Below are 14,028 nucleotides of genomic sequence, written 5' to 3'. Positions count from 1 at the left end.
AGCACAAGAACAGTAAAGTAACCTAATTAAAAAAGCAGCTGGAAAGCACAGAATTATCCCAGTAAAATGATGAAGAAATGTAAGTCTTTAAAAAAGAGAGAGAGAGACTTTGAGAGGACCCAGAAAGAGAAGGAATTGTCCTGTAAGCCATTCCCAGGCGGCCTGCCTGTTGCGACTGGCTGGGGAGCCCTGCCAGGCCAGTGCGCCGGGAGGCCAGTCTGACGGCTCAGGGCTGACCCGGCTCTGGCACTGCCTTCCTGTGAGGCCCTGGGCAAGTCATTTAATCTTTCTGTTCCTTTGCCTCTAAGGCAACATAAATACATCCCATAAACAGTCACCCTTCAGGGAAAGGGTGCCAGGGCAAGCTATGAAAAAAACAGAAAGCAATCTCTTTTACAGAAAAGGTCCTTCTATAAAAGCACGTTTCTTTAGGTGAAGCACGTACAAAGTACAACAGCAAAAAAATACTTGGCAGCTTGGTACCCAGCCACACTTGGCCTTCCAGGCAGAAGCACCCTGAGCGCAGAGGAGCCGGGCACTCTGGCTGGCCTCATCCTAGTAACCATCAGGGACCTCAGCAAGGCGCACGCTTCCAGAGGGCCTTTCTTTGGGTGGGCTGAGCTGTAAGCTGAGATGCAGTGCGTGAGGGTTGGTATTCGAAGTGCACTGCATGTGTTCACTGCAGACCGCGCCGCTAGAAAAATACCAGGATCTGGAAGTGCCCTTCTGCACCTTCATAAGCACCTCAGCCAACACATGTCTAACTCTGATTATTAAATCGAACAAGGCTAGACAGCTATTCAGAGACAAGTAATCTTAGAATGCAGCAGACAACCAGTCTCACTTTACAATATATTTGCTTAGCTTGGGAATTCAAAAGCTAAAAAATCCAGCCCCAAACTAAGTTCAAATCACATCTCAGCATAGACAGGTGTTTAAGTGGCCACCCTCTGGGACCAGCCCAGCAGAAGCGTTCGATCTTCTCTCAAGTACAGAAGGGAAGTATCTTCTAAAATTGTACTGCACTGGGGGGGCAGGGGGAGGAAACAACCAACTCGCAGAGTAAAGAGGTCTCAGAATTAATTTCTTAGAAGCAGACAAAATTGTTGCTTAGGAATTTGATCAAACAAGCTGCATTTTGTGCTCCATCTGTGAAGCACAAATTATTGGCTTTTCTAGCACATTAGAAGCGCCCTTCACCCAGGTCTGCACTATTCATCCAGGCTGCCCAGGCAATGCCAGCAAAATAGCAGAGTCAAGGGACCCAGACACTTGCACAGGCGAGCGGCCAAGGCACTGCCTGTCTGCGCGGGAGGAGAGCAAATGGGAGTGGGAATAGGCTTGTGCAGAGGAAGACAAACGCTTGCACCAGAAACTACTTCATTTCAAACTTTCCTCCCATATTCCCTCCTTACGCACATATTATATGATCTGCCCATCTCATAACATCTGCATAAAATCAGTATCCATGACTAGCAGAATTACTTACAGCTCCCATGGCTCATGAATACCCCGTCATGATGACGGCTCAGCTGTCTAAAAGATATGTGGGCCTGGTGCACGCAGGCAGACTCCTCTGAACTCGTATTCCCAGGCCTGCACTGCTTTCCATACTCATATAGACAAGAAGGATGAGAACAAATCATTGCTCAGCTTTGATACACAGAACTATTTATTTCGGCAGGTCACATGACAAAAAGGGACATGACAAACTATATTGAAAACCTTGGTTTAGGCAAATTCCCATCTGTTTAGTTAAGATAATTTTAGTTTACTTTTTTTTGGCACTTGCATGTGCACAATTAACTACAATCTTGGCTTAAAAAAAAAAAAACCACCCTAATTAGCATGTTAAGCTTCCTCATTTCCCAATACTCTATAATGTTGTGAAAGCTAATCTATAATGTACTGGATGTTATGCAAATTCTTTGTACTCCATATGGGTTTTATAAAGACATGCAAATTAAAAATAGTGTTTGGAATAGGACTGGGGGGAAGGGAAATTTGCACAATAAAATATGCAGATAGCAGAAAAGGTGTTTATAACCTTCTCCCTATTGTTTGTGTATTCTCAGCTGCATACTGCTTTTCAAAGTGGAGAGATGTATTGCATAAAAAATCTCTCAAATTGGATAGTTTTAAAATGAATTTTAAAATTAGAGAGCTGTTCTCTAAGCAATAACCTATGCTGCTTTTTCTGCTGGGGCTTGTAATGGGGGGATAAAGGCACTCAGCTTTCACCAACTTGCCTTGCAATAGCCTAAATAATACATAGCCTCCTGTAGCTCCCTCACCCGCGTGCCTCCGGGGTCCCCATCGCAAGCCAGCTGCACGGGAAGGGGTGCGGAGCAGGAGCCCCACGCGGAGCTGCATCGGCCAATGCCCGGCCAGCTCCCAGGAGGCAAACCCCCGTGCGGAGTAGGGGGTCCCGGCATCAGGACTGCCCCCAGGGCACTTGCAGTGCCCATCCATGGCACTCACTTTGATGCCTCTGATGGGGCAGAACGCTGCCTGTACCTGGCTGCAGACAGAAAGCTGCGATGCAGCTGGCTTTTCCTTACGCTGTTAGCGGAGTGGCTCTGCAAGCACTGTGCTGGAGCTAAGCGAGCCAGCATCATCTCTCATGAGGTTTGTCACCACTGTGCCCAGCTGAACACACACAGGCTTCCCTGACAGAGAGTTAATGAGATTACAGCTGCTGCTTAAAAACAGCAATTTTGCAAAACTAAAATATTGGCAAATATCAAAAATAGTCCTGTGCAAAACACAGGGAGCAGCTCTGCCTCTGCCTGGTGGGCCAGGAAAGCTCAGAAAGCACTCCCTGCACCCACAGGCTGTCATCGCCAGTCATGGGGTCTAGGGGGGCTCGGACAGCCTGGGCTACAGCATCATCTCGCACTGCATAGGTGAGAATTTCCACTGGCTCCTGTTTCTGCAATGTGAACCTGGTTAAAGGTCACACCAGTTGCAGCCTGTGCATTAGGTAGCTCAGGAACTCTCGAAGCATGGTTATTTTTCTCCTTAAAACAAATACATATAGGAATTAAACAATACTTAATGACACTATGCAGTGGTAGGTATGTTTGCTGACAGCCTGTATCTCAATGGAAAAAGTCTCTCTCATCAGGAGCAATGAAGAAGAAGAGGATCCTGTCAGGCGGAATCCAAGAAGGAACCCAAGCTGTCATTACTGAAGTGAACCCATGTCACTAAAATGGCCAGCATAAACCCCTGAGACGTTACTGAATTCCTAAACTTGCCTTCTGGCACCCTGGGTTTGTCTGCTTGCCTGGCATTCATTCACACTGCGGAAGAGACACTGCAACGCCTGTGAGCGCTGTCAAGGTGAGACCCCACCACCACGTCCAACATGAGACCCACCACCATCACGCTGCCAAGGTGAGACCTCCCTCCCCCATCATCGTGCTCCAGGGTGAGACCCCACCATCATACTCCAAGGTGGGAACCCCCCCACTGTGCTCCGAGTTGAAACTCCAGCTCCACACTCAAGACCCTACCACAACGGTGCCAAGGTGAGAACCACCCCCCGCAGCACCATGCTCCATGGTGAGACACCAGCACGTCCCAGGTGAGAACCCCACCATCACACTCCAAGGACAGCCAGACAAGCTTAGTCCCATAAAGAGAAGTTAACTCTTGATCGCGAAGTTGGAAATGAAGTTACATAAAAAGGAACAAGAAATAACAAAATGCTGTCTTAGCCTGTACCACAAATCATGTCGTCTTTCTGTGGCACAGTCATTCTTGCAGCTCATGAGCCCCACAGCAGCATTCATGGCCCTGGCTTGCGTGTGGTGCTCAGCAGGGTGGCAATCATGCACAAAATGTAGCCTGGGACAGGCTCCAAGATGGCTGCTTCGCCTTCCCACAGCTTTCCCGCAGGGAAGGGACAGGTAAGCCCGGGGCTGAAATTGCTACACAGGTGCTACGACCATCCTGCTGGTCCCTGCCTCCCAAAATTTCCCCAACTCTCCTCACACACCAGCCCCTTGCAAGTGGCCAGTGGCAGCAGCATCCACAGCCCACAGCAGCACCCGGCTCGTTCAAGGGCTTGCACGGCCCTGTGCAGCCCCAGGGAGGTGAAGAGAGGGCCTGAACTCACAGAGTTATGTGCTGAAACTGTTCCGAGTCTTCAGGATAAATCTTATTTACTCAAATAGCCCAAGAGGATGCAGCAGCTTTAGCTCTGCTCTGGGCTTGCAGTCTCTTAGCAGCAGCAGAGTCACCGGCTCCCTTCCTCCTGCCAACATTTCACGCGCTGCACAGCTTAACCCATAGTTTCCAAGTTCACTGATTTCTTTCATTAAGGTCTTCATTGGTTTATTTACTGCTGTAGTTCCCTAGACCATGCAGTGTTCAGGATGCAGCAATTCTAAGGGAAAAAAACCCCCGTCCACTTGCGTGTTCCCTGCAGAGTGAGGCAGGAGGTGCCAGAGTCATTCACATTTGCTGTAACACATCATGGTGCAGCTGAAAAGTTGCAGGAACTGCTTGAAGGTGTGAGAGCGAACAAGCAGTGATGGTTGGCAAAATGCCCCTCTCTGCTGGTGTAAGCTGCAACCCTCTCTGGCATTCAGCCCAGGTGGTTTTGCTTTGCACGTCCTGCAAACACGTGGGATTCCCAGTGGGTGCTGTACCCAAAGGGCCAGTCCCGCAGGGCAACAGGCGTGTCGCAGGGCAGCCCAGGCCACGGCTGCCACCGCAAGGCCACCACGACTGCTCCTTCTGGGGTTGCTGTCTGTTAGTGCAATACAAGGTCCTGCTGGATCAAACTCCTACCAGTTCGTGAAGCTACTGTGACCTGCCTGCTATTCTACAAAAATGGGAAATTGGAGTTGCTTTGTTGCTACTATCTTCATTTAACAGTGAGTGCCGATTACTCAAAGCGATATGGGCAGGACCTGGTAATATAGTGTTGCTCTAGCATTAACTTAAGGGGATGATCCAGTTGCCTGCAGTGTAAATACTTTGTGGCCAGGAACCCTGCTTTATCGCTTTGTATAGTTTTAAAGTAGTTTAAAGCTTGAATAACATAAAATAACATAATATAATGTTATTTATGTTATTTCCCACGTGAAGAACTCCTGTAAACCTTGCAGTATTGAAACTCAGTGAACAAGGCATCTTAGACAAGCTGAAAAACAAATGGTGGTACGATAAGGGTGAATGTGGAGCCAAGGACTCCGGAAGTAAGGTCAGTCGCTGAAGGTCTTTTTGTACTGATTAGAAATCACATTTTGACCCACTGTTTGTTTATACAAAAAATGGCTTTCAAAAGTTAATATTTACATTTTGAAGGTTGAAAGAAAAGAATAGAAAAATAATTAAGTCTCGGAACATGACAGCATTTTCTTTTACAGTAACAGATTTTAGTTGTAAGTATGTTTTACTACTTGAATATTTTTCTAGAAAAACATGGAAACAGAATTCCCCCAAAAGCCCTCAAAACTGGTATCTTCATTTAAATTTGCAAGTTGCATTACAGTGTGTTATTTAGTCCAGCATCCTTTTTTAATGTATAGTTTTATTGAAAACATACATTTTTCTTTCAAAACTGTAAGTTAGAGCTCTATACATGTCAGTTTGGAAAATAATTGCATGTTTGTTAAGGGTGGACAATTTCAGGACGGACATCACCATGATAAGTAAGAAACATCCTTCCTGCCCCATTTTCCAATTTAGTTTAAAATTTGTTTGATTAAAAAAAACCCCAACAAATTTAGAAATATTATTGGTAACTCATTCCATAAATACCAAATGTTCTTTTTATTGTGCTTTGAACCATTTTGCTACTGTGTTACTCTGTTCCATACCAGATGTGTTGTAACTTTTGGGGAATCTTAATACCTTACTTACTCTCTGTTTACAATTGGTATTGCTGTTGTTTTCATCTAAAAGCAGCAAAAATATGTAACCAAGGGCCAAACATATCCAATGACCCTGTAGTGGTTCCCAGTACAGAAATTCTGTAGACCCCAGTGGAAATTCCATATGTGAGATGGTAGATGGATTAACCTACTAGTTGCACATTAAATTCAGAGGAAATATTTATTTATGCCATTCATTAAAAAACACAAAAGATTTTTTTTTTTTGTATTTATAGAGCCATTGAGAAGAAAAACAGTGGAGAAGTGCAAGGCTTGTTGGAGTAAAGGACATTTTCAAAGGCAGCAAGGGGAGGGAGAAATCCAGCTCGTATTGAAATCATTAACAGCTAAGTGCCTAACTCCCCTGCTGCCTTTGGAAATACCCTGTATAATTATTCAGACATAAAATTATTATAATTTGGCAGCACCTTCTTAATGTTCAAAGACCATTTCAAGCTCCATCAAAGTCAATAATAAAATTCATTGATTTCAGTTGGACTGGAATTTGCTTGGGGCACAATCATGTAGCTGTTGCATAAGATAAATTTGGGAATCACAGGAAATTTGAATGCACAGCAATTGCAGAAGGAAACTATATAATTGAAACAATGCAAATGAATAATATCTTTAGTTTATATTGCGGGTTGTTTGCTAAAACTGCATCTACCTAAACTGCCTGTGAAATACACAGACACTTACAAGGCAGAGCTTATTTTATTCTGAATATATGAAAGTTTTGATGTCCCTAAAGATTTTGGCAAATCAAGGCCTATCATCTGTAAGTGTTTTTCAGTAAGTGTGGACCCTTACTGCGGGTTGGTTTGGCATCTGGCTTGCCAGCAGCCAGTGAGATTCTCTTTGTGTTACAGCTCAAACAAGGAACATTTGAACAAACAATATCTAATAAAGGCAGCAAGCCATCCAATTCAGCAGCAAAATGGTTGCAATTCTGTTTAATCTGGTTACAAAAGCCTATTTTTAAAAATGAAAAGCCTTCTTCCCCATCTGTCATGTATTGAAAATACACCCGAGCCAGCATTTTTTGGTGTTACAATGATTGTTTTTATTCAGTAATTCACTTACTCTTGGTAATTGAAGGTGCTAGTTTAGCTAGGTCTCTACTGCTCGACCTTAAAGTAACTGACCATCTTCCTAGATTCATTTTTTGTAAATTGTTGAAAAAAAAAGGTAGATAAGTTTAGCAGCATCTCAATTATTTTCTCTACATTCACCAAAAACAAGTGTCTAGTGGTTGATTTTTTTTTTTTTAAGTTTTATACTGTCCTTTTGTAAAATCTGGGTTATTTTGCATAGCCACTGCTTTGCCTCTTTGGGCCTTCGCCGGCTACCTTTGCGTGCTGCCAGCGCTGCTCAGCCAGAGGCGGGTTCGCTGAGGGCCTGGCAAAGCCCATGGCAAACGTCTCCTCGGCCACCTGGCAGCAAGAGCCAGGGCCTTTCCTGCCACGAATCCCTAGCTTATCCAGGGACAAAGCTGAGAATAACCCTGATAAATTAATTTGACAGTGTAAACTCAATGGGTAAGACTATCTGATCACTCTCACTCGGCTTGATTTTGATGCAGGGGGTATAGGGAATTTGAACTTCGTATCAGAAAGCTGAGTATGTATGTTTAGTTATTCCAGCTAGGACTAACTGCAAAGTAACCTGTTATCTACCTGTCTTCTTCTCACAGCAAGACTAATCAAGTGGTTCGTTTCTCTTAGGACAAGACCAGCGCTCTGAGCCTGAGCAATGTTGCTGGGGTTTTCTATATTCTTGTCGGAGGCCTTGGGCTCGCCATGATGGTTGCCCTAATCGAGTTCTGTTACAAGTCGCGGGCAGAGTCCAAGCGAATGAAACTCTCCAAGAACACACAAAACTTTAAACCTGTTCCCACAACCAGTACCCAGAATTACGCTACGTACAGAGAAGGCTACAACGTGTATGGAACAGAAAGTGTTAAAATCTAGGGGTACGATTAAGGTCCAGTGAACTAAAATATCTCTTCTTCTTTCTTTTTTCTTTTTTTTAATCTGTGTGTTATATGCATTAGTGGACTGATGTAAAATGTCTTTCAAAATATGATCTGGTGGCACTCTCTTTTCCACAGTGTAGCATATAAAAGTGAGATTTAAATCTCTTTCCTGAACAGAAGTAAGCTTGTTGCTGGCCTATACTGCAAACAGTGATGATCAACTTCGTACTAAGTGAATAACTCCTCTCTCCAAAGGTCTGATATCAATGGTTCACTGAATCAAAATATTTCATTAATTCCCATAAATATTACTGTAACTTAGAGTTCACAACTCTTTTGCTTGTGACCTCCTCCCCTTGTATTTATTTTTTTAAGCTATATTCAGGCCAGGTAAGTGCTTTTAGGAAGTCTCCAAAAACTTCTACAATAGAAGTAGCGATTTCTAAAGCATGAAAAGTAGAACCAAATTGCTAAAAAAAATGCTTTGTTAACTCCATTAGTCACAAACTGTACTCTTTGCCTAGGCCGTATGTCACTGACTCTAAGGGCCAGTCAGGCTTTGCTGTCCTGGGCAAGGCAGGCGGTTTGGAAGCGCATTCAAGCTGCTGGTGCGGGGTTCTGATGGGAGACCCTTCGGGAACTGTCCTGGGTCTTTCAGCCATTTCAGCAAGTTACTTTCCAAGAAGTTCACTGGATATTTTCAAAATATGAGGAACGCAGTTTACAGTTAGCAAGATTGCTAGGGTCAGCAGGATAAATATTCGCATTACAGGGGTGCTCAAGGGCACCCTGTGCTGTGCACTGCAGAAAGAGAGGGAAGAGAGGCTGTATCCCAGAAAGATCTGCTTTTAGGCTTTGTACAGCTAGTGCTGTTTACTCCTTTCTTTTTGAAGGTGGTTCATAATCTTCAAATAGAAGTCTCCCTCTTGGAGGAAAAAAAAAGAACTCTTTGTATTTTTATTGTAGATCCTCACTTCTGACAGCATGCAAGAGGAGAAGCAGCAGAGAATGTGGCTACTTCATGGATTCAAACCACCTGAGCCAGTTGTACTCTCTCCAAGGTGTCAGGCATGACACACATTGATGATGGTGCAATGAACTTTTAATAGGAAAAACTGATTTTTTTTCCTTCAGTGCCTTATGGAAGACTCTGAGACTCACAACAATGCAAACCATCACCGAAATATTCTTGCTTTGCTTGAAAGAGAAAAGAAGAGAAAAAAGGGAAAAGAAAGAAGGGAAAAGAAAAGAAGGGAAAGAAAGGAGGGAAAAGAAGGGGGAAAAGAAAAGAAAAGAAGGGAAAAGAAGGGGAAAAGAAGGGGAAAAGAAGGGAAAAGAAAAGAAAAGAAAAGAAAAGAAAAGAAAAGAAAAGAAAAGAAGAAAAGAACTGATGACAAGATATTAGTATGTGAAAAAAAATTCTTGTAAAAAAAATCAGAACAACAAAAGCCATTCTTTGATACCACTGCACAGTATATGAACTTGTGTTCTAAAAGCAAACCACAGTCAGTTTCATCAAACATCCCCGATTGTATCAAATTATTAAACTCTTCCTGTTATAAAGCCTCAGATTTCTGCTGCATATGAACAATGACTGGCCTGTCACTAGCTGTATGATCTGATGTCAAGATGTTTTGGGTATTTACTTACTGGTGGTGTGATTTTGTTTTTTTTCAAGCCACTTTAATCTCTCCAGCTAATTTGAGCAATTATGTATATCAGTAAAAGGTGTAACACCTGAAGAAAAGAATATGTTCATTAAAAACAGTTAAGGTCAATGACTGAATCTGTAAATCCAAAAGGAAGTAATTTGTGGAACTGCATGTCTTGCTTCCAGATCAGTAAATTAATTTTCTTGACAAGGTAGTTAAAGTGCAGGCAGAAAATATTGTATTCCTTTCTTTCTATCATCAGGCATACCTACAGGTGCTTTATTAAAATGACATTGGGTGGCTTCAAAAAAAAAAAAAAAAAAAAAAAAGCTACTTGCTGTTTAGGTTCTGACCATATATCTCTTTTCTTGCTGTGCATTTGCATTTTAATTCAATGTTTAATATCAAGCAATGAAGCAAGAGAAGTGCAGGTTAGTTTTCCCAGGCCTGCTTCACACTAATTTTCTCAAAACTAGCACTGTGCTCAGCTAATGCTTCTTTATAATTGTCATTTTAAAACAGAAATAAGGAAAGAGGATAGTAACTCAAATTAGATCTGCAGTTCCAGAGTATTATTAAGCAACCTAACATTACTATTGCTAGTACTGTTATATTATATCAGCTCCTGCCAATTCTTGTTTCATGGCTACTCATGAGAGGACACTTGTGTCCGTCCCTCGTACGCGAGGAACACAGTGCGTTCCCAGATGTACTGCTAAAGGTAGAGGCTCACTATTACTCACATCCAACGTCTTAGAGAGCAGCAGCGTTTCAGCCTTGAACCTCTGCCTGAAAACTACTTAACTTCATCTTCAAAAAAGAGAAAAACATAAAAAAAAAACTTAAAACATATTGTCAATCACATGTTCAATGTTCAATGAAATATCTGCATACTAATTACCTCTAATACGACAATATGTATTTTCTGTAGTTTACTATAGAGTTTTATTTCATCAGTAACATACAACAAAAAAAGAAACTCATTTAAAGCAAAGTTTGACCCTTAGGCATTTAGTTTGCTGATGATAGATTTGAACTTTTAATAGAATAAAAAGAAGAAAAAGATTATATGGGAAAAGTCGTTAAAAATATGTATTTCCAACAAAATGTAATATAAAACCATTTTAAAAGCTCATAGGAGAATAATTTATTGTTCAAGTTCTTAACAAGATATTGAACAAAAAAATTGTTGTTTTGTTTTCAATTTTTTTCATGAAACTGTGATTTTTTTTCAACTTCTGAATGCGATAATGTCCCCAACGAGGGAGAGCTAAAGCTGTGCGGTTGTAAGTTGTATTAAAAACAAACATTTTCTTAAAAGCTGTATAAAAAAAAATGTATGTTTATCAAATCAATTTTTAAGAGTGGAGGCTTCACACCAGTGAAGGGAGTTTGGTAAATGGTTCAATATTTTTTAAACTTGCATGTAAAACAAATCGTGTTGATTGCTTACAAATTCCGGCTACCAACTTCGAGCTCTTGGAAGTTCAGCAGTAGTCACTCGAGGATTTGTTCAGATTAAGTTTATCCTTTGTTTTGTTTGGGGGATTTTTGGGTTCTTTCCTTTTTCTTTTTCTTTTTTTTTTCCTTTTTTCCTTCCTTGTTTTTTTTTAAAGTTCCTAGTTTTGGTCGTTAAAACTGCACTTCAGTGAGCAGAAAAATTGCCAAGCAAACTAATGGCTGTAAAAGCATAAACTGCATGTGTGGGCATCAATTACTGAGCCTCATTTTAATGAGGTGTTGTACAAAGAGTTTTAATACATTTTGTAAATAAAATTGTAAAGAAAAAAAGAAAGGGTGAGACTAGTGATCTTTCCGTGGAGGCCCGTGCCCGGAGCGGAGCGCGCCCTCGTCAGCCGCGTGCCCGACGAGCCCAGCCGGGACGGCTTGCATGTGCATGGGCATTTTCGCACACCACCAGGGAAGAGTGACCGGGAAACCAGCGGGAAGGGCAGCAGCCTGGCTGCTATTCAGGAAGCCAAACCTGGACCCAGAATAGAGTAAAACGCAGTTCCCCGCTAATGCCAGAGCACAGGCAGCTGCCCAGGTTTATAGCCCACCTCAAATGCTTAAGATACAGCTGCATTTTCCTGTAATTCCCACATTTTTAGCACTGCTTTAAAAAATGCCTTTGTCCAACAATCTAGCTAAACTATCTAAATTTCCCCATCTCTAAATTATTCTCCTCATCCCAATTCTGAGAAAATTGTGTTTCCAGCAGTCGCCACAGACCATAAACCACACAAAGCGATGCTGATACTAAAAAGCCAGCGTGCCCCCCAAGCTCACAGCCCCAGGTGGCCACTGGGCACTGCTGGGGCAGCACCTGGCTCCGAGGTGGCACAACCGCCTGGCGAAGCCTCACCAGATGCACAGTGAGGTGCCCAAAGCACACAGGTGCCCGTGCCCCTCGGCTCACTCCTGGGACGCCGGGAGCAGCCCCCTGCGCACCATGGGCAGCCGCGCTCGGGGCTGAGCTGCAGCGGGGCTGAGCTGCAACCAGCTGTCCAGAAACACACAAACTGCTAAAAACAACAAAAACAACAACAACCGCTTGCCATAGCCAGCCTGGTGCAGGCTGCCTTGCAAAACACATGTATCGATCGCAGCCTTACACATGCCTGCAGGTTGCAGGCCTAAAAAAAAAGCAAGTCAAGTTTGCTCTGCTTGGGCTGCCTGGGTGCCCCTCACCACCAAGCACCTGCTTAGCCTCCTTCAGGCCATAATATATGTTTTTTATACATATGTGTGTCTGTGTGTGTATAGGCATATGTACGTATACACACATATATGTCTATGTGCATATAGAGCTATATATAAATAGATACACTATATGCACACACAAAATGTAATTTATGCAGCCTATATAGGCTGGGGCAGGGGGCCAAAAGGTGGGGGGGGGGCTGAACTCCTATAAAAAAGCCAAATGAAGGAGCCAACCTAAATCAATGAAAAGCCCTGCTCTTCACTGGACTTGTGGCCAGCCTTAGGCCGAGAGGAGTGGCACGTGCATGGGCACTTACGGCAAGGCCTCGTGAGTGTGGGGCGTCAGTGGCGAAGGCAAGGCTGAGCTCCCCTGGGACCTGTGGCACAGTCAGCACTCCCTGAGCCACCCGCTGCTGCTCATAGCTGTGCCAGACCGATAACACTGCTGCCCATGCAGCGCAAGGGACTCCCAGACTCTGCACTGTGGTCGCCAGCGCTGCCCGCAGCCCTCGTTTCCACCCTCGTCCAACCACCGGACCCTTTGCTTCAGGAAAAGCAAAAAGAAAAGCAGCATGGGACGAGGCAAGTTCTAGCAAGCGCAACAAATAGTGATTATTCTAACAGCAAATGTTCTGCAGCGATGACATGTCCAAGTTATTTTGGGGAGAGAAAAGTTTACTGATCCACCCAAGCCTGCAGTACAAGCGGAAGATCTTTGCCCCCACAGCAGACATGATGGGAAGACGCGCTGGGACCAGGTGGTCTGTGTTTCAGGGTTTAACACTACCCACCCAAAGGGTGAGCGGGACCCTGTCACGACGTGGTATTTAAATATGCCACCTGCACATTAGCTTTTTAGAAGAACATGGTGAAATGAACCTATTTATATGTAAAGCATCCCACACAATGAATTCAGAGATGCATGGGGAAAGAAATTTGTTCCTTACTATATTCTTCATTTCATGCTCACAATTCAGTCAAATATGGGAAATTTGAATTTTTTCTAGAAAATAGTTTTGTCCCACTATACAAGGCACAAGAAGCTGGAAAGCAGACCCATCACCAGCAGCATGTTGGTGATTGATATGCTCCCACGTGATGTACATGTCAAAATTTCCAGCATGCCACTGCGAGCCAGGGTGTTAATTTGTCTGCTTATTCACAACGTGAGAGCTATAAAAGTGTGAAAGAAACTGTAATGACAGACTAATAAATAATACTCTCCTGGTGCGAGCAGCCTCTGCAAAGCTACCCCTGCAGTTGTCTCACTGAGCATCAAGAATGTATCAAAACGGTTCATTTAAATTTTTCTAATAAATATTCATTAGGCTGAAGGTGTCAATTAGCCAGCCTGCCGCTACAGCCAGGACCCACCAGCACCAGCCCCAGCGCCACGGCTTGGCCAGCCGCAGCACAGCCCTTGGCCTCGCCATCCCAGTTTCCAGGGACATCACCGGGAGCAAAAGGCAATCAATATTTTTCAAGTCCAGACCTAAAAACCATAGCAGTTCCTCCTCCAGGCAGGGCGCACATCCAACAACAGACTGAAATAAATAATAATATACTACAATACAAACCTGGTTGTATTATTAGACCATATCCTTTCTTCCAAGGTTTGGTGTGGTACATTTCAACTTTCTTTTTTAAAATAATTACTATGGTTATTAAAATAATAATTCATGGTTATTAAAATTAAATTACAAAATTTCTTTGGTGCTCGTATTCATTGCCTCAGTCTGGAGAATTAACTCTATTTTGCAGACAGCACTACATAAACAAGTGCCTAATAATGATAGTTCTATTCAAT

The 14,028-nt window shown here is 43.2% G+C and overlaps 1 protein-coding gene across 4 annotated transcripts in view; it reads left to right on the top strand.

Annotated features, from left to right (window-relative positions):
• GRIA3 (glutamate ionotropic receptor AMPA type subunit 3) overlaps window positions 1-11,293 on the top strand; it is a 158,624-nt gene extending 147,331 nt beyond the window's left edge. The window contains exons 14-16 of one of the 4 annotated variants that reach the window (XM_064518179.1): window positions 5,101-5,215; window positions 7,613-7,860; window positions 8,830-11,293. In XM_064518179.1, coding sequence (XP_064374249.1) covers window positions 5,101-5,215; window positions 7,613-7,858 — 361 coding nt within the window. In that variant the 3' untranslated portion in view covers window positions 7,859-7,860; window positions 8,830-11,293. Of the gene's footprint in view, window positions 1-5,100; window positions 5,216-7,612; window positions 7,872-8,829 lie in introns of those variants that run through there. The other 3 variants (XM_064518180.1, XM_064518181.1, XM_064518182.1) reach the window with 3 other exon arrangements.
• The last annotated feature ends 2,735 nt before the right edge of the window (window positions 11,294-14,028 follow it).

Source organism: Dromaius novaehollandiae, chromosome 11 (genome assembly GCF_036370855.1).
Source record: "Dromaius novaehollandiae isolate bDroNov1 chromosome 11, bDroNov1.hap1, whole genome shotgun sequence".
In the NCBI taxonomy this organism is placed as follows: Eukaryota; Metazoa; Chordata; class Aves; order Casuariiformes; family Dromaiidae; genus Dromaius; species Dromaius novaehollandiae.
Note: the sequence above shows the minus strand (reverse complement) of the source record. Positions and strands in the feature narration are given on the sequence as shown.